The sequence below is a fragment of the Gymnodraco acuticeps genome, unplaced genomic scaffold (assembly GCF_902827175.1).
Source record: "Gymnodraco acuticeps unplaced genomic scaffold, fGymAcu1.1, whole genome shotgun sequence".
Classification (NCBI taxonomy): Eukaryota; Metazoa; Chordata; class Actinopteri; order Perciformes; family Bathydraconidae; genus Gymnodraco; species Gymnodraco acuticeps.
Genome location: NW_022989974.1, coordinates 1,607,071 through 1,627,404, shown reverse-complemented (window position 1 = coordinate 1,627,404; position 20,334 = coordinate 1,607,071). Strand labels below are relative to the sequence as shown.

At 40.6% G+C, this 20,334-nt stretch overlaps 1 protein-coding gene across 2 annotated transcripts in view; it reads left to right on the top strand.

Annotated features, from left to right (window-relative positions):
• dlgap4a (discs, large (Drosophila) homolog-associated protein 4a) overlaps window positions 1-20,334 on the top strand; it is a 95,956-nt gene that overhangs the window by 51,257 nt on the left and 24,365 nt on the right. Inside the window, exons 2-5 of one of the 2 annotated variants that reach the window (XM_034211020.1) lie at window positions 14,380-15,648; window positions 16,302-16,537; window positions 17,539-17,686; window positions 19,348-19,567. In XM_034211020.1, coding sequence (XP_034066911.1) covers window positions 14,443-15,648; window positions 16,302-16,537; window positions 17,539-17,686; window positions 19,348-19,567 — 1,810 coding nt within the window. In that variant the 5' untranslated portion in view covers window positions 14,380-14,442. Of the gene's footprint in view, window positions 1-14,379; window positions 15,649-16,301; window positions 16,538-17,538; window positions 17,687-19,320; window positions 19,568-20,334 lie in introns of both variants that reach the window. The other variant, XM_034211019.1, reaches the window with a different exon arrangement.

Below are 20,334 nucleotides of genomic sequence, written 5' to 3'. Positions count from 1 at the left end.
TAATTGCAATGCAGGAAGATTATGTTGCTTTTTAATGACTGTTTAAAATGCATTTTTCTTAATGTCTTTCATTTTTGTAAAGCACTTTTGAATGTGTTATATTTGATGAAAACATTTAAATATTAAGAGTACATACAAAATAGTGGGAAAGTAGAAGGTCAATGATATAAATATAAAATAGAAAATATCAAGAAGATACTGTAAATAATATCTACAACAAAACAGTTTAGTGCCTGATAGGAGGATGTGCAAAACAGACAAACTAATAAGGCTTTATTTAAACATTAAAGAATACTTTAGGCTAAGGTCTTCTTTTAAATAAGAAAAAAGCTTTGGGGGTATCTATCTACAGATACATATTAAGCCTGACAAAGTGCTTAACGTCTAATATATTGCATGGTTTGTTTTGGAACTTGACAATCAACTTTCCTGCAATGTTAACTATGTTGAAGCATTTATTTTAACTGATATTATACACATTAATTATACTCTTATGTAGATAGTATAAGAAATGTGCAGAATATGACAGTTTAATGGTGGAGGTACACACATATTGATAGATGTCTTGTAATGCACTGTTGAGGAACCTGTGACCCAAGTTTTTCATTCATTGCATAACTGCACCGTAGTTGTGTATATGATATGTCAATAAACCTTTGAAAATCTTGAAATCTTGAAAGGGATGTGCAAAATATCAATTATATGCAGTCTTTAATGAACGATTAGAGAATAACGAGTAATGAATATGCTTTATACGGATCTGCAGATAAATGTTTAGTCTTCTCGAGCACCAACTATCAAATATCTCTCCTGATTGTTGGCACTTGACAATCACCTTCCCTGAATTTTACTCAGGTGTAACTAAAGTCTGATTTAAGGGTTGTTTATATTTCACATCATTAATCCAAATCTGTAAAGTAACTAAAATAAATGTAGTGGAGTAAAAACACCACGTTAACCTTAAAGAAAGCCCTCAGGATGATAAAAGACCCCCATCACCCCAGCCACAAACTGTTCTGTCTGCTGCCGTCTGGCAGGCGGTACCGCAGCATCCGGACTAAAACCATCAGACTCAGGGACAGCTTCATCCCACAGGCCATAAGACTATTAAACACCTGAACTTAGAAACAACATCCATAACATTCATCTGGCTGCTACTTAGAAATTATTTATCTAATATATCATATTCACAATGTAGTGACTGCTTTTTTGTCTTTTGTTTTCTTAGTTATGTTCTCTTTTATATGTGTGTGTTATGTGTTATGTGTAACGTTGCTAACTTCTTGGCCAGGTCAGCATTGAAAATGAGATTGTATCTCAATGCTTTTATCTGGTTAAATAAAGGTTAAATAAAAATTAAAAAAGATTCCAATCAATCTTGTATATAGACTCTTATTGCACTATTTCACTATTTTTTCTGTGTATCTGTTTTATTGTGTTGCACTGTTGGAGGAGCCTGCAACCTAAGGGGGGGTGGGGGGATAGGACACGTTCGATTCCTGTTTTGAATAGTGTGCCGTCGATGGGTTTCATTCCATTTCAAGGTGCTTTTTGACGCTCCGTGTAAACTTCGGGCACTGCCACTCCAACATCCAATCACAGAGCTTGAGGACTGATCACGGGGTTTGTCAAGCTAAGCACATGGTGTAGTCCCAAACGATAGCTGAGGATTCTGGGTAGTATAGTGTCTTCTGCCATCCAAAAACTCCGAACAAATATTCGTTTCTCCGAATCGAAGGGGAAAAATACAAAAGCATTGTACACAATTTAAACCAATCAATGTTGTGTAATTAACAAGGATAATCTGGTGTTTTTGAGTTGATGAGTAGTTCAGATATCACTGTAAAATCAATCGACAGTAAAGAGAATACTCACTTCCGGGTGTAAAATTCTCCGTTATCCAATGGGAATGGACGCTCGTAATACAATAAAGGGGACATGATCATTATCTTTTAAATAACGTTAACTAAAGGGAACAATCTATTGACACAGCTGAAGCTATGGCCTTCCTTAAAAACTAACTAATTTAATAAAAATCACAGTTGTATTACACACAATGCACTGTTTTTTGAGAACAAAAATTCGTAACTAATGCACCATAATACATTCTGACGACAAATACAAATTATTATGAATACAAATAAAATAAAAGAAGCCTCCCGTGAGTTACTACAAGCTATAAAGTAGATTTTAAAAACGTTTTATAGAATAAAAGCTCACTGCGGGACGTTGTAGAAATGCGTGTGTGCACCACGACAAAAGAGCCTCATTCACTTTACATTGGGGTTTTTTGCGTGGTGCCGACACGTAAATGTAGCAGAATGCGTGACTCCACCACGCAATGCGGTGTTAAGGTTGCGTGGTGGAGTCACGCATTCTGATGAGATCAGGTTGCAACAACCTGTTAATGTACGCATTCAAACACTTTCTTTTGCCAGCTGTATTCACCTTGCAGGTGCAACTATGTGGCTTTTATCCTGGATAAAGTGTTTAAGTCATGGATGTTTAAAGTTTAACTTCTTCATTTTTGACTAGTATTAAAGTTCACTTTTCATTCAGGAAGTATGACGCTGCGCTGTCAGTACGCTTCTCCATGTTTGTGATTGGTCGAATGCTCCAAATACCACCCCTTTCATGTGAACGCGCACCTAACTAGATAGGAAACGGCTGGTTTGAGCGATCCACTTGATAACCAGCGTCGAAGTACAGTTTAGCGAGAGCGCGTATGTTTTGGATTAGGCCAACCGGCTAACTCAAACATATCCAGGTTAGGTTGAACCAGCTTCGTAGTATAGGCCCCAGGAGTTCATCATGACACAACAACAACAAGCTGTGTGTATCAATGGTTCAAGTATGCTTTTGTGTCTGTGGCTGCTGTACAGCCCTGGCCTTAGTCATTGTATGTCTGGACATGATCACCATTCATCAAAAGGACAGGAAAAATCAAAAGACATCCTACTTCCTTACCTTTACATCTTTGTAGTATCTTTAAGGAAGGGTGAATATATCATGTTTCTTTGACAGCTGCACTCTCCAAATCTTCTTTCTGGTAGAGAAGACAAGACATGTTCATGCCAGACATGACCTTGCACATTGTGTCTCAGCTCCAGGCCAGCTGGCCGAGTCAGCCTGCCCTGTGACCAATGCTCCCCCGGATGAATCTCCACGGTCCTCAGGGTCCTTCAGTATCACCAGCCTGCTCACACAGCTGGTGAGGGCTTGCCTCCTTCACCAGTGAGAGTGACTCTGTTAGAAATTATATTTTTGTTACATTGTAATAATGAATGTGATAGAAGAGGTGCTCACATCTGAAGTGTACTCTTGCTCATTAATGCAACTGAGTCTGAATTTGTCCCGTGAAGAAGAGAGATTGACATATTCGTCTGATACATACCACATTTGTCTTTGGGCTCAACTCCACTGGCAATATTACTTTCCAGATGGGAGACTGGAAGCTGAATTCAGTGTCCAAAATGTATACAAAGTGTATTTTTGTCACTTGTTAGCAACCTCCATTTTAAGACACATGGAAGCTTGGACATTCCCAAGCGGGGTATCTACTGACGTACTTTATGTTGTAGAACAAACTGTGAAAATCTCTTAAGCTTGTGTGACCTTATTTCAGGCTTCTAACCAAAAACACACTACACTGCACTGCAGGACAATGGATCAGGAAGTGGTCATCTCTAGATTGTAGGACTCATTCCTGCAACACTGTAGGCCCAAGGAAAGATCTGGAGATTTTAATGTTGCAGGAACCTGATGACGAAATCTCAATCTATAGAAATGTTACAGATTTACATTCATGCTTTGCAGGGCATCTTTAATGACTCATACAGGATACATGAGTAACCTGTAATAAAAAGCTTACAAATGAACATTAAGAGATATTGTCACAGAGGAAAGCCAATTCCCGCTAGTCACCCAGAAATGAAAAGTATTCATGTTCAGATCTTACATTTGTATTTAGCGTCTCAGTTTTAAAGTGATGCATAGTTTGGGGTTGGAGTGCAGACCTGCTTTTGGGAGGGTGTGGAGGAAACCTGCTATTGGCTGGATGGTACCTCGACTTTAGTTTGGAAATGGAGGTATTGTAGCCTCAGGTTGGGATGGTGCTTAGGGCACCTTGATTTATTTCCATTTGTATCCAATATCAGCAGCAAAATCACATTCCCGATGTTCTTAAAGACTGTTGGAGAAAACAGTGAAATCCACCTTACCATGTTTAAACCTTACACTGGTCTATATTCAGTATTTATAGTTATACGTTAATGTGATCCTGTGGCTTCTTCTGATACTTCCATTGCTGGCTATACAAGCTTTGATGTTCACTCTAATTAGACCACTTTGCAGCGCTCTTTACAAAGCACATATTTAAATGACCTTTCTGTAATCCTCTGCTGCTGTTTAAATGTGTCTTGTAATGGACAGATATGGTCCTCCTCTAGCCCTCCGCTCTGCCCTCTCTGACCGCGGCTCAGCCTGGTCATGTGCGGTACACACTCAATGCTAAATCCTGATACTGTTGGATGCTCTAATCCCTTCATATTACAGAGAGCAAAACATCATATTCATTTTATTTTGTTTTGAGTGCCTGGGCCAATTTGAGCAGCTGGGGACGGCTGCTGCGCCCTGATCTTGTATCCCATAGGATTTATGTGGAACTATCTCTGAGAAATCCGTTTAATAGATGAGCCCCCGGGCTAGAATATGATGTAGCTGAAGCTGCTGTGGTTTATGCTAATGCTACTGCAAACCCCAAATGCAGCAATATGTTGCTAATGCAGGGCATATTGTTCATGGATTAACTTTTTTTATAACCAATGTAGTCAAGATTAGTATGATATTATTTGTTATTAAGAATCATGTGTTTATGAAGAACAAAATGCAGAAAAAGCAGTCATTATGTGCATTTGATTTGATGATTTAAGGTCACTGTCCTGCTGTTTACTCGTATATCTAATAACAGTCCTACTCTGCGGTCAGCTAGATAAACCTCACACAATCAAACGGATAGATTTAATCCAGCCTGCAAAGAATTAACCCCAATAGTTGGGTTAGAAATGCAAAGCGCTATTAAAATACAGCTGTACAGAGCATGATGCCAGGCAGCAGATTAGTTTAAAACTCAAACAATGCTCAAACAAAGCAATTGTACTGCGTCCTATGGCATAGTTCTTCTTTCTTTTTCCAGAGAAGACTAACGCGTTTCCTTTCCAAGCCTGAGCCCCTGGGACTATTAAAGCGTTGACAGCATTTTAAATAAGCACTGCTGAAGGATTCACCCTAGCAGCTACTAACCAATAGCATGCAATAATTCTCCAGGGCCCAGTAGCTGTGCTGAATGTATGAGAAGTTTAAACACTGTAGACACTGGGCTGTGCATGATTAGCATGCGTGACACAACAGCACATGACTGCAGAGGCTAACGCGTTACACGCAGTTTATTGGGGGCCTTAAGTCTTGTTTCGCCTGAGACCAATACAGTGTCAAAGTCCTTTTGACAGGGAGGGAAGTTCACAGCCCCCCCCCCCACCCGCCCTACAGCTCCTGCTATTGTTCTGCTGTGTGAGAACAGAAAAACAGAGATTCACACAATCAAAATCATTTTCCAATTTAGAATTAGCCTTTAGCTTATAGACCTGTTCTTATTAATAGTTTAATCTCAAGAGATGGCAATGATTCACACATCCATACATTCATCTTATTGCGTGGCTATATGAGGCAGTAATACAATAGTTGGATTCCATGATTCAGCTCTGCCATGCTTTCAATCTTCAGAGTCACTGAAGTGGATCTCCGTGGTCAGGCAGAGCTGGAGAGCTGGCGCAAGATGTTACCAAATGAACACATGCAGAAGGGAACCAGCAGCAGTACAGTACATGGTAAATGGCCCAAGGGAAAAGTGCAACCTCTCTCTCTAATTACACTTCATTGCGTGCAGTAGTGAACGAGGGAGAGCGGTGCATTGGGATCGCTTTAATGGGCAAAGCACTGATGAGAATCCTATGAACGCCAAATGCTCCTAGCTCTGAATATTTCAGCAGGCTTCACATTTTCTGAGCAACATTCCCCATGTTCAACAATGTGAAAGAAAGATGCTTCCGATTTCAGAAAGCATGCTTGCATGACATCGACAATGTTCCTGCAATTCTCTAGAAAGACAGTCCCTGATGAGATGAGCAGGTGTTTTGGATAGTTCATACCCACAATAAATACAGGGGAGCAGTGTGAAAGCTGTCAGCTGCTCTGGCTTGTGCTGTAATGTAAAGTCGCCCATCTGCTTCACTATCTGTCTTTCCCATTGTCTTACCAGGCTAAATACTGCATAATATAAACCTGTGCTGCATAAGTACATTCACTAAGTATAAAGTACTAAGTAAATATACTTTTTAGTATTTTCCTTTTCTACTACTATTTTCCACTTACTAGCTACTTGTACTTCACTACACTTCAGAAGGAATATTGTATATTTGACTCCACTACATTAAAGTGGACCTATCATGCTATATTTGAAACATATATTGTAGGGCCATACCTATATAAAACATGTCTGTGAAGTTTTTTTTTCAAAATACCAAACAGATCATGCATTTTAGCCATGCCTCATTTCGCTCTATTTGCTCTTTTCCAGCCCTGTTTTTGCAAGGGCTGATTCTGCTTTTGTGGCAGACTACAGCGCCACTTACAGGCCTGGCATATGTACTACAGCGTCTCCAGCGCTTTCGAGCGGTCTCTCATTCCCCTGATAGGTGGAGAGTTGCCCATATAGGCGGAGCACCCCTTTTCTGACGTCAGAAAAATTCAAATAATAATCAGCTCCGTTGCAGCCCCGTTTTTAGAGATTTGGGTATGGAGGAAAAGAGAGAATTTCCCTGGGTGTAGTTGATTGTTCCATCTAACTATTTAACAACCTCTGCCTCTTCCTTTAATGCGACTGGCCCACATTTGTGAGAAAGAAATGCCTCGGTGATAACGCCTCTCGGGCCTATAAATAATGTTTGAATGAGTAACTTGTGGATATATTCAGCTACACTGTCAGAATCACTTCGTTATATCTTCCAGCTTGTTGGACACTCACTGCTACTGATAATCCTTGAAAAACAAAAAGTGTTTGCAATCAAGGCACACTAAAATAGGAACAGACTTATTGTGTAACTCTTATTTGTAGATGTGATGTTCATCCCTCCTGGTTATGGACTTGGCCTTTTCAGCAACACAGACACAGGAGCGAGGAAAGATGGTGTTTTGTTTGTCTGCTTTGGTCATGCTAAAGGAATGGTTTGACACAAAAATATTCTTACAGTGAGTTAGATTACAATGTTGATTATACTCTCAATAGGATTTATATATATTTACAGCCAAATAGCCAAGCTTACCAAAAAAATATTTTTGTCATTTAAAAGGCTTCTGGACTTCCCTTAATTGGAGGTCAGAAAAACAACATCTAATTCTTAACATACAAATCATGTTCTTAGTCTCCTTTAGTCATTTATCAGACAGATATAGCATTTAGAATGATCTCATTTTCCGGCTGGTTAGCCGTGTTGTCCACAGAAATGAGCCTTGTTTCTAGCCTTTCCCGAGGCAGTAGAGAACAACACTTGCGACACTTCAAAACAACACTTGGTTTATCCACAGGAAGCTCTGGTAACATAACTCTGTGACTGAAACATGCTATTAGTAGAATGTCACCAAACAGAATAATGGACGGTGGTATTGGCTCATCTAAAATGTTAATACTGTAAACACGGACTTGTAGTAGCTTGAATCAAGATAGATACATCGAAAATGAGTCTTCTCAGTGTTTCTTGCATCAGTAAGCATATGTATAAAAGATAGACACACAGCATAAGTAAATATGCTGATGAGATGCAGACTTCAGTTCCTGTGTACTGAATAGCTGTAGTGGAATGCTGTGAAAATGTACTGGACATGTGTCTGACGAAAGTGAATGACCGGGAGAAGCAAAAAGGTGATTATTGAAGGAGACTGCAAAAGCCAATACCCAGCCGCTGTATATTCACCCTTAGAACAAGGAGCAGGACCAGATCAATACCTCTTTCTTCACCGTCGCTCCCCTCCCTCATCTGATGCTGCTGTACAGCCACAGAGGACTTTCATCACTGGCCTGCTTGGTGGCTCCGCGGGACACAGCGCCACAACTCTGGGTTCTGCTTGTTAGCAGGCTCGTGTAGGTCTAACAGGGGCTGTATGTCAGCGATGGGCAACTTGACATCCCCTCCCAATGGGCCATTGATGGCAGTTTTGACAAAGAAGCAGCAATTGCATCGGCCCTTTAAGGATGATTGTTTTGTCAAAGTACATTATGTTCAGAGTTACATCCCCGTTAGACTTTACACCTCTGTGTCAAAAAGATCCTTAAATATTTCATTCTTTCATGTTTATTTTCATTTGATCTCACTTTATTAATGAGGTTGTAGTTAAGAATAGATATTTTTTTAATGTGCCTTCCTCTCCTTAATTTGACTGTTAAACTCACTGTTTGATTGGAGGCACTGGTAAACAATTATATTAATAAAGACACTGTTAACACTGTAATAATGCTATAAAACTTGAGACACAGCATTTATTTTATTTACTTTGCAGTTATAAAATATTTACTGGTTAATTTGTATGCGCTTATATTAATGTAGCGACACCTTCATGTCAATTTTATCAACATTTTAAAGATCGACATTCAATTAATGGTTTCAAGACTAAGTAAAAGACAATTTCATGGTTGTTAATCACAATATGTACAGTAAGAGCCTGGATTGTGTAATTGATTAATGCTTTGTGCTCACGTTGAATAGATTTCAGATTTTTTTTGTTCAACAGTATGAAGCTTGTAGATGCAAACAATTCACACAAATTGACATTGCACATAACATTGTACGGGATAAAGACGTACAAATAAAATTTCACATTTTACAATCCTGCCCAGAAACAACATTTCAAGCTTGTCCCAAATGTTTCATTACTTAACAAAAAGTACCCTACTTTACATTTATACCTTGACAGCTGAAAATGGGATCCAAAGTCTAAAGCAAACTATAAATATAATTTTTTCCCTCTGGGATTTTTTTTTCTGTCAGAGTGAGCACTAGAAAAATACATTACATAACTGCAAGGTACTTGGAAAGTCTCAGACATCTTCCAACAATACACATTATTCAAAGCTGCTGCCTCGATAACATTTGTGCTTGTTTATTGTTAGTAATCTGGCTTTGGTTTTCCTGCATAATAAGATGCGACAGCCACGTTGTATAGGACCCAAGAATCCCATATCTCAGACATTAACAGAAGTACAAGAGTGAGGTATACTGTACAGGAATAACCATTAAAATAAAGTATAGGACCACATTATGTCATTATCAGATGGTTTGACCATTAAAATAATCCCTGATTTTTTCAAGACATTAAATCATTGTTGTGGCTGATGTTCGCGTCAGTAAATACACTATAATCAGACACAAATATGCAGAATTACCAATTTGACATTGTTCGTCTGTTCATCACTTTACATAATGGGTCACGTCTTTTTGTGTTTTAAATTTGTTAATCTCTGATCACGACACCAAACCACTTTCATCTTTCTCCAGATGCCCCTGTAATGGAGTACATGGGATAGATTGTCATAAGAGAGTTGATAATGACCAAGTTTACCATAAAACAACTGTTATAGACAAAAGCACAGAAATGGACACACTCCCGTTGCTGGTGTGTTAAATTACGTTGCTACTCACATGATAACTTAGGTGCCTCCCCTGAGTCAAATGATGGGAATAGAGAAGGTGCAATGTAAACTAGGGCTGTGATCGAAAAGTCTTCTTTGCTAAGGAACGTTCCTAGCTGAGTGAAATGACCCTGAAGATTTTAAGTGGCTGCCATAAAAAGAGCCGGTCAAATTCCCTCAACGCTAAGGAAAGGTGCTTCAAGGCTTCTACTTTATTTGATATCTTTCAGCATAGGTACAGTGGACCATCCTTTGCCAACGGAAATTAAGTAATGTCTGTTAATCTTTGTGGCAGCAACATTCAAAGCAACAGCAGACCAATGTCTATTACACTGAACAAAAATATAAATGCAACACTTTTGTTTTGCTCCCATTTTTCATGAGATGAACTCAAAGATCTAAAACATTTTCTATATACACAAAATAACCATTTCTCTCAAATATTGTTCACAAATCTGAACAAATCTGTGATAGTGAGCACTTCTCCTTTTGCCGAGATAATCCATTTTTGCTTTATTGGGGGGGTCTGGGGGGGGTCCGAAAACCAGTCAGTATCTGGTGTGAGGGGTAGGGGTAGGGTTAGGGTAATGTTGTGAATCGAGTGGCCTGTGTTCGTCGTCCATAACATATGCCTGCCCATACCATAACCCCACCACCACCATGGGCCACTCGATTCACAACATTACCCTAACCCTAACCCTACCCCTAACCCTCACACCAGATACTGACTGGTTTTCGGACCCCCCCAGACCCCCCCCAATAAAGCAAAACTGCACGTTTCAGAGTGGCCTTTTATTGTGGCCAGCCTAAGGCACACCTGTGCAATAATCATGCTGTCTAATCAGCATCTTGATATGCCACACCTGTGAGGTGGGATGGATTATCTCGGCAAAGGAGAAGTGCTCACTATCACAGATTTTTTTCAGATTTGTGAACAATATTTGAGAGAAATGGTTATTTTGTGTATATAGAAAATGTTTTAGATCTTTGAGTTCATCTCATGAAAAATGGGAGCAAAAACAAAAGTGTTATTTTTGTTCAGTGTACATCCCCAGTTGTTGAAGCCTCGTGTGAATTCAGTCACATTTTCTTAGCATCGCTGTTGTCCTCGTGAACTCTCCCTCACATCTTCACCTTGTGACATCTGCTATTGAGGTCCAGTAAAAGACAAGATGTAAATACAAAAATAGCAGAAATGCTGTCTTGCTCTTCTGCTCGTAAACTTTGTGTTAGCCATTTTCTCATGAGTGCCCACCCAGTTGGTAGTGAACATGTGAAACTCTCAGCAGAGATGAGAAGGAAGCAAGATGGCTCACTCTTCACCTTCCTCGTAATCTTTGAGGAGCATCGATACAGAGGAGCATGAATATTACATTTGTCAGGTGGCGAGAAACATGACTCCAAATTGTAGCTTATAAAAGCAAAAATGTTTTACATATCGGCTTGGTGTTTAAAATGTCAACTCTATTAATGTTTGCCATAGCAGTTTAAAAATAGATAACATGTCAATGTTGTAGTTAAAGTGTATTTTCTTCAGTACATGCATAGTAGTCATTTTTATTTTTTATTGAGGATATCAGCCGTGAGCACAGCACACTCCATCTGACCTGCTCTGACTCTCCGTGGAAAAATAAGTTTTCGATGTTACGCATGTTAAATCCAGAGACATCACTATGCTCTTTAACGGCCCTAGTGGACCTACTATCTAGGTTTGTTCTTAGCACTGTAGCGTAGTGTAGGGAGAAGGCAATGCTTCTTCCATCTGCTCTAGCTAATAATAGGGCTTGGTTGTAGACAGTAAATTGACAAATAATTTAGAAGATTATAGTTCAATATTAAAAATATTAAAAACCTGAGGATATAGTTATTATTATTAATATTATTATACTACATCAACAAAAAGAATAAGGAATATTCTCCCTAAGATCTCACTGTAGCACTGAAAAGACTCAGGTCGAATCCCATTATCCTTTTCCAAAGACACACCAATCAACCAAATGCATGCATGAGTTTCTACCCTCCAAATGACCCTTACAGGACCAGAATACACAAACAACTGCAAGATCACTCTCCCCGTTACATAAGTGCACTCCAACTGCAACCAATATGCATATGAGATCATTTAAGGTTGCACTTCTGATGATGGATGTGCTGCACATGTAGCTGCTGGTGAAGGAGAAAAACGCTCTTGTCACTCAGTGATGTGCAAGATTCTCTGAGATAATTCCCACGGACAGTTATTGCTTCCCTACGGTGTGTGAAAGTGAGGGAGAAACATATTTGCTCACATCGCATGCAGTCCAAGGATTCATTCACCTTGTAATTATGCAAGAGCCTGCTGGCCACCCTCACACACACACACACACACACACACACACACACACACACACACACACACACACACACACACACACACACACAGATGTACTGACAGAATTACACAAACTGTGAACATTATTTCATTCTCATCTTGCCCCTGCGATGTTCAGCTCCTGCGTTTGGACGGGTGGGTGGGCGGTTAGCACGTTTTTGCGTGTGTCAGTGTGTGTTGGTGTGTCAGTGAGTAGGTGTGTGTCAGTTTGTCGGCAGTGGCGCCTACGGGACGTGAACACGTGGGGCTACAGTCAGCTCGGGTGGATGAATTACAGCATTGTAAAACGCTTGTGTATTTGTCAGCACACCGCTGCGCCCGTCCAGGAACACTGACTCAGATAAGTGGCCGCTCTCGCTCTGTAGAGGGTGTATGGGAGGTCAGAGAGACGTAAGAAGTGGCAAACCAACACAGTGGAATTAAACTGTGTGCGGTTAACGTTGCACATTCAGCTCCCAGGCAAGATTTCATGCTTGGTGTGGGAGAGGGCTCTTGCCATTGACTGATCAGTGAGTCACTCCACTGTGATACAGACAGCATCTGTTGGAGGGAATTTAATGCAGCATGGATTTCTGCTGTGTGAATTATGAGTTTCCATAACCTTGATGCAATGTGACTGTGTTTATAGTGAGCTTTGAGAATGAGTAGGCCTGTGATAAAAGAAGATTTGCTCTGCTTTTTTTCCCTTTACTGTCTGAGGCCACCATGTTTCCCTTCATGGCAGAGATATATCATGTACGCTACAGTAGATGACAACAACTAATTAAGGGCGATGTTAAGATAAATGATTGTGGTTTCATTGGAAAACTATATGGCATATTGACTAAGAGGCCATATTAGATTTAGATTTATCCCAGGCAAGACAATGACCATTAGCTGTACATCAGAGCTGTCAATCCCATCGTCTCTCTGGTGAACTGTTTACAAAATAAAATGAAAGCATACATGGACTGTAAATAATACCGGTACAGTTAGTGCATTTTTATCCGATTATTTCAGCATTTATCTCTGCTTGTGTCTAATATCAATTCTACTTAAATACAACTATGAAATATTAGTTTTTTCTCCAGAATCCTTAGTTTTTTCAGTGGGCTTTAAGGAAGATATATTGTTCCCCATGGTTAGGAAGAAAAAGGAATCACAGTTCATCCCATAGTTAACAGATTCGAGAGAATGGCAAAGCACCAAAAAAGATTCAATGAAATGAGGGTTTATTTCCTGCTTAGAAAAAAAAGCTCCTCAAATATAAAGCTCATTTACATGTGTGACTCACAAAATCTCTCTCCTATGCATTGTCAGCGGAGTAGCTCCAGGGCGTTCGTCACTGTCGTGCTGCAGATTGGGCCCCTGGCTGTCTAGTTGAACAGTTCATGCATTAAACTGAGTTGGCTGTCCTTTGCAGAGAGAGTAATCAGTGATTAAGTCTGTCTGTCTTTTGATTTTCACCCTTATGGCTCCGTTGTTGTTATGTGTTTAGTGGCGTCATGATGGAGACAGTAAATCAAAGACAATCTATGTGAGCATACAGTATGTATTATTCATTGTTTGCTATTAGAATCAACCCAATACGATAACAACACTTTCATTAGATTTGTAAAATGCACTACGATTGTTGTAATACATATGATTAATTAAAACTATGCATGTACATTTAAATGTTATTCAAAACAGTGCAATGTTAATGTGTGTGTTTTCCCACAAAGCCAAACACTGCCCTTTGTACACTTGCTGCTGGTGCTCCACCTGGTGGTTTTTGCCTACAAGGGAACTTATTGCTGAGGACAATGGCTCTGTTCTCTGTTCAGAGACAGCAGAGACAGTCTATGATTCCTTTTTTAAGCTCACTAACTACAACAAGTTTCAAGGACAAACTGAAAAATAAAACCCTTGTTAGTGGACTCGAACTCTAATGTTTTCATTAGCTTTAAGTATTAATGTGGAGAACTCCCCCCTCCGAGCCTTTATTTTGTACGCAAATTGCTCTTTTACTGTTATGCACTCTTAACTAAAATCTCTATGAAGGTACAAATAGGCTTATTTTTATTATACATTCCTGAGAGAATCTACCTCTGAACTAGGATAAAACAACAACAGAGAAAATGTGAAAGCAAAATACCTTGACACAGTTTAAAAAGTTGTATTTTAATAAACTTCCCTTCACATATCAGAATGCTTTACTAAATATCACCACCAATCAGAGATATTTTCTTAATAATGTTTTGAATTCCATGTTTAATAAATCACTTCTGTGTCTTTTCTCTCGTTGCAGGATGAGCCCTTCAGGTCCGTAGAGCCGTGCTGATTGGAGACATGTTCTAAGACCTTAGCCACCATGAAAGGGTTAGGAGCCAACCGCAGCCGCCACCTGTCTGACTCCTGTGAGCCAGCGGGATGCCCACAGAAGTCTCTCTATCCTTTGACCTCTGACCCTCACAGCGCCTTTCTGTTGAGCCCCACCTTGAACCACTATGGCACCCTGGACCCCCATCTCCACCAGTACTCTCCCACCAGCCCAACCAGCCCGAACGCCATGACCCCGGACTGCCTGCTGCCCTTTAGCCAGATTTCCAACAGCAGCACCTTCCCTCGTCTGCACTTCACCTCCCAGTCGGCCCAGGTTGACTGCTCCCAGGCCTGTATGGCTGGAGGAGTTGGAGTGGGGCAGGGCGGCAGGCCAAATCCACTCTCCACCTCCTTGTCTGTGGGCATGGGCTTGGGTCTGGGTCTTACTGGGGCTCCCATGATCACCAGTGGATCAGCCACCATCTCCTCGGCATCAGCAGCCAAGATGAATCGGTTACCCTCCAACCTTTTGGATCAGCTGGAGAGGCACCTGCCTTTGCAGCGGGACGGCTTCAGCACGCTGCAGTTTCATAGAGGACGTATGTCTAAGCAACGCAGTGAGAGCCCGGGACGCATACGCCACCTGATGCACTCTGTGCAGAAGCTATTCGCTAAGTCCCAGTCCCTGGAAAACTCTGCAATCAAAGGCAACATTAATGGGCGCTCTGCTGGAGGGACTGGCACCACAGGATCTGGTGAGGACGGTGGTAGACGCAGGAGCAAGAGTAGAGACAGGGCTAAAACTGAGGGGCCAAAGCAGAGACCGAGGCCCAATGCACTAGGTTTCTGGAGCTCGGACGACGCCCTGGACACTGACTCCAGAGCTGGAACTCTTGCTGTAGGTTACCGCAATCCACTGACCATGATGACTCTCGGTAGAGTGGTGTCAGACAGCCAGTCCGCTCACAGACATATCCCACAGGGCTACCACACCATTTCTGCACATACCCTCAAGACCTCGAAAAGCAGCAGTGACCTCAAGTTTCTGGCATGCCAGGCCAACCAGGTAGGATCCAAGGATGGAGAGGGAAGATTCAGAGGAAGCAAGGATGACATACTGGTGAAGAGGGGCTCCTGGTCCACTCTCACCCTCAGCCAGGCCAGGCAAGTGTTGCAGAAGGGCTCCACTTCAGTTAACAGGACCCTGCTTAAAACCAAGTCATGCCACCAAGACCTGGCACAACAGTTTCTTCAGGTAGGAGGGCCAGTGAGTATTCATCTTCATCATCATTCTTTGTAAGTTTGCATTGTTATTTTGTTGGGTTTTATTAATGTAGTTTACGTGGAAGGGAGTTTCTGAATTGCCTGATAATTTGATTAGATCTTTTTCCAGCGCGGCTCCAAAGGTTTCAGGAGACGCTCAATGAATGGAAGAAAGAAGACACTATATTAGTTCCCAAAGAAAGATCACAAGGAATACCCCAATGTGTATCATTTTATTAAATAAATACTTTAGAGATTTGGGGTATTTTTACAGTTTCTTGACTTTATTTTCGAATGTCTAAGGGATCAAATAACATGGTCCCATTGGCATCAGCAAGTGAGGAAAACAAGGGGGTGAAGGGGGCACTTTTTCCCAACAGTCTTTACTTTTAAAACCCTTAGTTAATCATATTGATTTATATAGTTTCTGTTTATTATAGATTTTTCATGAAGTTCATCACAGTCATATTTCCTTTTCTACATACCATTGTTGCACATTCCCAGAACCATACTGTGAATATTATTTCATAAAAGAAATACACACAAACCATAGAATACTTTAAGTGTTTAAGGATTACACCTGAAGTTTCTCCATTACCTGGTTTAAGAGTTTCACAACGGTATATATGCGTTTTCATGATCCAGGTCCCTATGGGGGACTGGGCAGGAACGCTGGGCCGCGGCCGGGGCAGAGGAACTGAGATCCCCTGTCGGAGGATGCGCAGTGGCAGCTATGTGAAAGCAATGGGGGACCTAGAAGACAGTGAGGATTCAGAGGGGAGCCCCAAACCCTCCCCCAAAGCGTCCGCCCGTCGCCAGAGCTACCTGAAGGCCACCCAGCACTCCCTGAGTGAGCAGCAGCCGCCTCTAGCTCAACGCAAGTGAGTCCAACAGCATAAAGAATCATATTGAAATGATTACCTTGATTATCATGCTCATTGATTTGCCATAGTTGTGTTTGTTTTACTTTACATTCATTCAAATAGGGGTATTTGTTGGTTCTATTGTTGGAATAAAGGTTTTGTCATGTCCCCAAAGGCAGTCAGCAGGTGGCAGTATCCTGTCACAAATAATTTTCTGGATGCGCAGCAGCACTTAGTGAAAACAAATTACTAGAAGCTATTTTTGGACGTAGACATGGATATTATTGAGAGTGGACAAGAAATTACATCCAGTATAATTTTTTCATTTGGTACAAGAGAAATAGGAGATGAAATGTTGCCATGTGTTTCACCCCACACGAACAGGCCTCGTTGCTACGCTCTCATGCGGGAGGATTATCTGTGGTCTCCACTACAGAATGCATGCTCTATGCAGCATCTGAGGTCAGTGCTATCCATAGGCAGGCAGTGTGGCCCTCCACCCTCCCTCACTTGCCCCACCACCACTACCCACTACCTTTTTTTGGCTAATCTTTCCCAGTACTTTTCCTCTCAGCCTCCTGCTTCATCTTTTCCCTTGCAGGTACCCTGAGTGGTGTGTTTGTACTTTACTCTTGCCTGCTTCCTCAAGCCCTGATATCATAACATGCAAATTCATGGAAATCCCTCAACCACACCCTGCTGCTTATGCACACACATTTTCACTAACACCGGGTGCCTGAAGGGTTAGGCAGAACAGAGGAAACTTTGAAACTGTAGATCAGTCAAAACATATTTATCAGTTTTACCTATAAACCATTGTTTCCTTTGTGCTGCCATTTGAAACCCGAGCACATATCATTATCCACACATCTCAGCAGTATTTAATTTGTTTTAAATCCCTAGGGAACATTTTTGGAGTGTGATTTAAAGTTTCTCCTGAATATCATCAATTAAACACAGCCTTCACTTATTCCAGTCTATGACTTCTGAGAGGTTTATTATAATATTCACTTCCACAGCTCCCTGCCGTCCCTGAAAGAGCTGTCGACTAATCGGAGCCTCGATAACTTGGACTGCCTGGTGAGCCCGACGGAGCCCCCCCCACGCTACAGGAGCAATGATTTCAGTCAATACTCTGCCACACTGGGCAGAGGCTCCACCACGCAGGTATGTCTCCTCTCTTATCAAATATGTTGCTTTTACTATAAACAACATGATGTCAACCAATGTTTCCATGACAGCAACATTTATTGTATTTGTTGCTGATATTCCTACCTTATGAAATTTGTGATTTCTTAAATCTCCAGAAAGCAATTAAAAGACAATTAAAATCACCAGGGAATGAGCAAAAAAACACATTTACACAATTCTCCAATTTTGAATCTGCCGTGAGAGAATATTTAAGTGTATGTAAAGTCTATTGAGACGTCTGTGAGTGAGCCAGCCGGGAATAAACTAGAGGTATACAGAGATGCTTGAGCGTGTTTGCAGAATGTCAAAGTGGGACATATGCCTCGGTGTAAACCTGAGGAGACATTTTCAGCAGCAGCATTGGAGTGGGATGCAAAAATCACACACCAGACTAATGCAAACATTCTTTCATACAGAATAAATACCATCAGTTGTAATGCCTTTGCATTATTCAAATTATAATGTAACAGTGAAGTCAATCCGAGTAAAGAATGTGTGGATGACAAACCCCAACGTTATTGAAGAGTTCTATGAGTTCATTTACAGGGAATATTATTTATGTCTACGTACCACACACAGTATGTTCATATTTGCCACCTAAATGTCAACCGTAAAAATACCCAAACTTGTTGTTTCTACTTATTTTTATGTCGTTTGATCAAACACATCAGATGGTGCTGGGCGTCACAGCTTATTCCCATGATACAATGACAAATCTGTGCAGCAAATAAATACTGGGACAAAGCCGCTTTGAGTGACTCATAAAATGATGCAAAACATAAGCATCTTTGTATTAGCTGAAAAGCAAGAAGCCATCACACCATTTTCCCATCGATTTCTCCAAAACTATTAATAGTTGTGACCTGCTCGATTCACAGCTATAGACAGTGGTGGAAGGTAACTACGTACAAAAACCTCAAAAATAGTTTAGGTACTTTAGTTACCAGTTACTTTTTCGAAATTAATAAACATGAATGCAGTGGTTCCCAACCTTTGAGAACATAACTATGTATGTTGTAAATTTAATAAATATTACGTTAATATTAATTAAATTGGTTACTAACTTTTTTTGACATGTCAGCCTTAAAAATAAACAGTCTCATGTTTGAGATGTCTATGAGTTGTGTCTAACACAAGAGAAAATTCCTCTCTAATCTTCTCCGATGATTTTGTTTAAATGACTTCTCGAGGCCCAAACAGGTAACACATGTTCAATATTTCACAGTATGAAAAAGATCACAGAACGTTTTTTAAAAATATCTATACATTTGTCCAGCAGAACATTGTTTTCTGTTCTTTCCACTCATGTTAATCATCTCACAACCCCCATCATGTGACCCTCCACACAGGCCCAATCCCCAAGCTGAAGCTTAGTTATTTAACTTTACATAAAGTATTCAAAACTAGCTTCACCTTAACAAGCTATAACAGTTAAACAATGAAATCATAAATGATGACATGTAAAGCACATGGGCCATTTTGGAGAAATTAGTCATTTTACCTCTTATACTTTCAGGACATTTTGCTTGAATATGTAAATACTGCGTCCACGACTGGGTATATATTGTACTTGGTAAATGCATATTATTCAGTCTGCCGTCTGCCCTCAGCGTGTGAGTCTGCACACGTACTTTCAGGTATACGGGCACGGCTACGGGCACTCAGTACCGTACTGTGAGGGGGAGTCGCAGGCAGTGGAGGCTCTGGATCTGCCTGCGCCTACGTGCTTCCGGTCGCGCAGCCACAGCTACCTGCGGGCCATCCAGGCTGGCTGCTCCCAGGATGAAGATACAGCCTCTGCAGACTCAGACTCATCACCACCCACCACTACAGGCCACAGCTATTGCTCCAACACAAGTGAGTACCAGTGAAGAGAAGGTGGGACAGGGCTGTTGAAGATAGTCTTTGATTTCTTTTTTTATATATAGGCTATGCCGAAAGGCCGATATTATCTGGCATTAAAAACAACCATTACTCTGCATCATAAAAGCACAATGAAGATTTTGTAGGCAATGAAAATAACCACTAAAATAATGTAGGATAACTCATTGACTGATGCAAAACACACTAATCTAGATAAGTATAGTCAACTCTATCTCTATAGGTAGGCTACAATCATTTCCCCTGAAAAATTAACTTCCCCTTTTAAAAAAAAATCGAATATTTTCGGTAGAGTGATTAATTTATTGGCAATCATCTCTGTCATGAAAGAAAGCTGAACAACAATGGGCAAAAACGGTACTCTCTTGATGAGTAAATAAATGCAACAGAAGAGCGAGACATTGTTTTCATAGCTATTGTGAACAGTAGAACGTTTTGTCTGGTGTTTCAGTGAAGTTGTGTAGTGTAGTTTGTTTTATGACACATTTTCCTGTTCCAATGATATGTATTTGGTTTATAATGCTCAGTCTGCAATAATGTCTTCATTGAAGATCTCTATATTGTCTATTGCAAAGAATAGCCTATTGTTTTAGTGTTTGTTGAAAAGAAATACAAGAGACTTACTACAATGTGTGTGGTCTACAGTTCATTCAGTTACCAATCAAAGCAAGGCCTAAAGCTTTATTTACAAAAGGCTATGTGTACTGGTAACTTGCAGATATTATCATTGACAACAATAACAT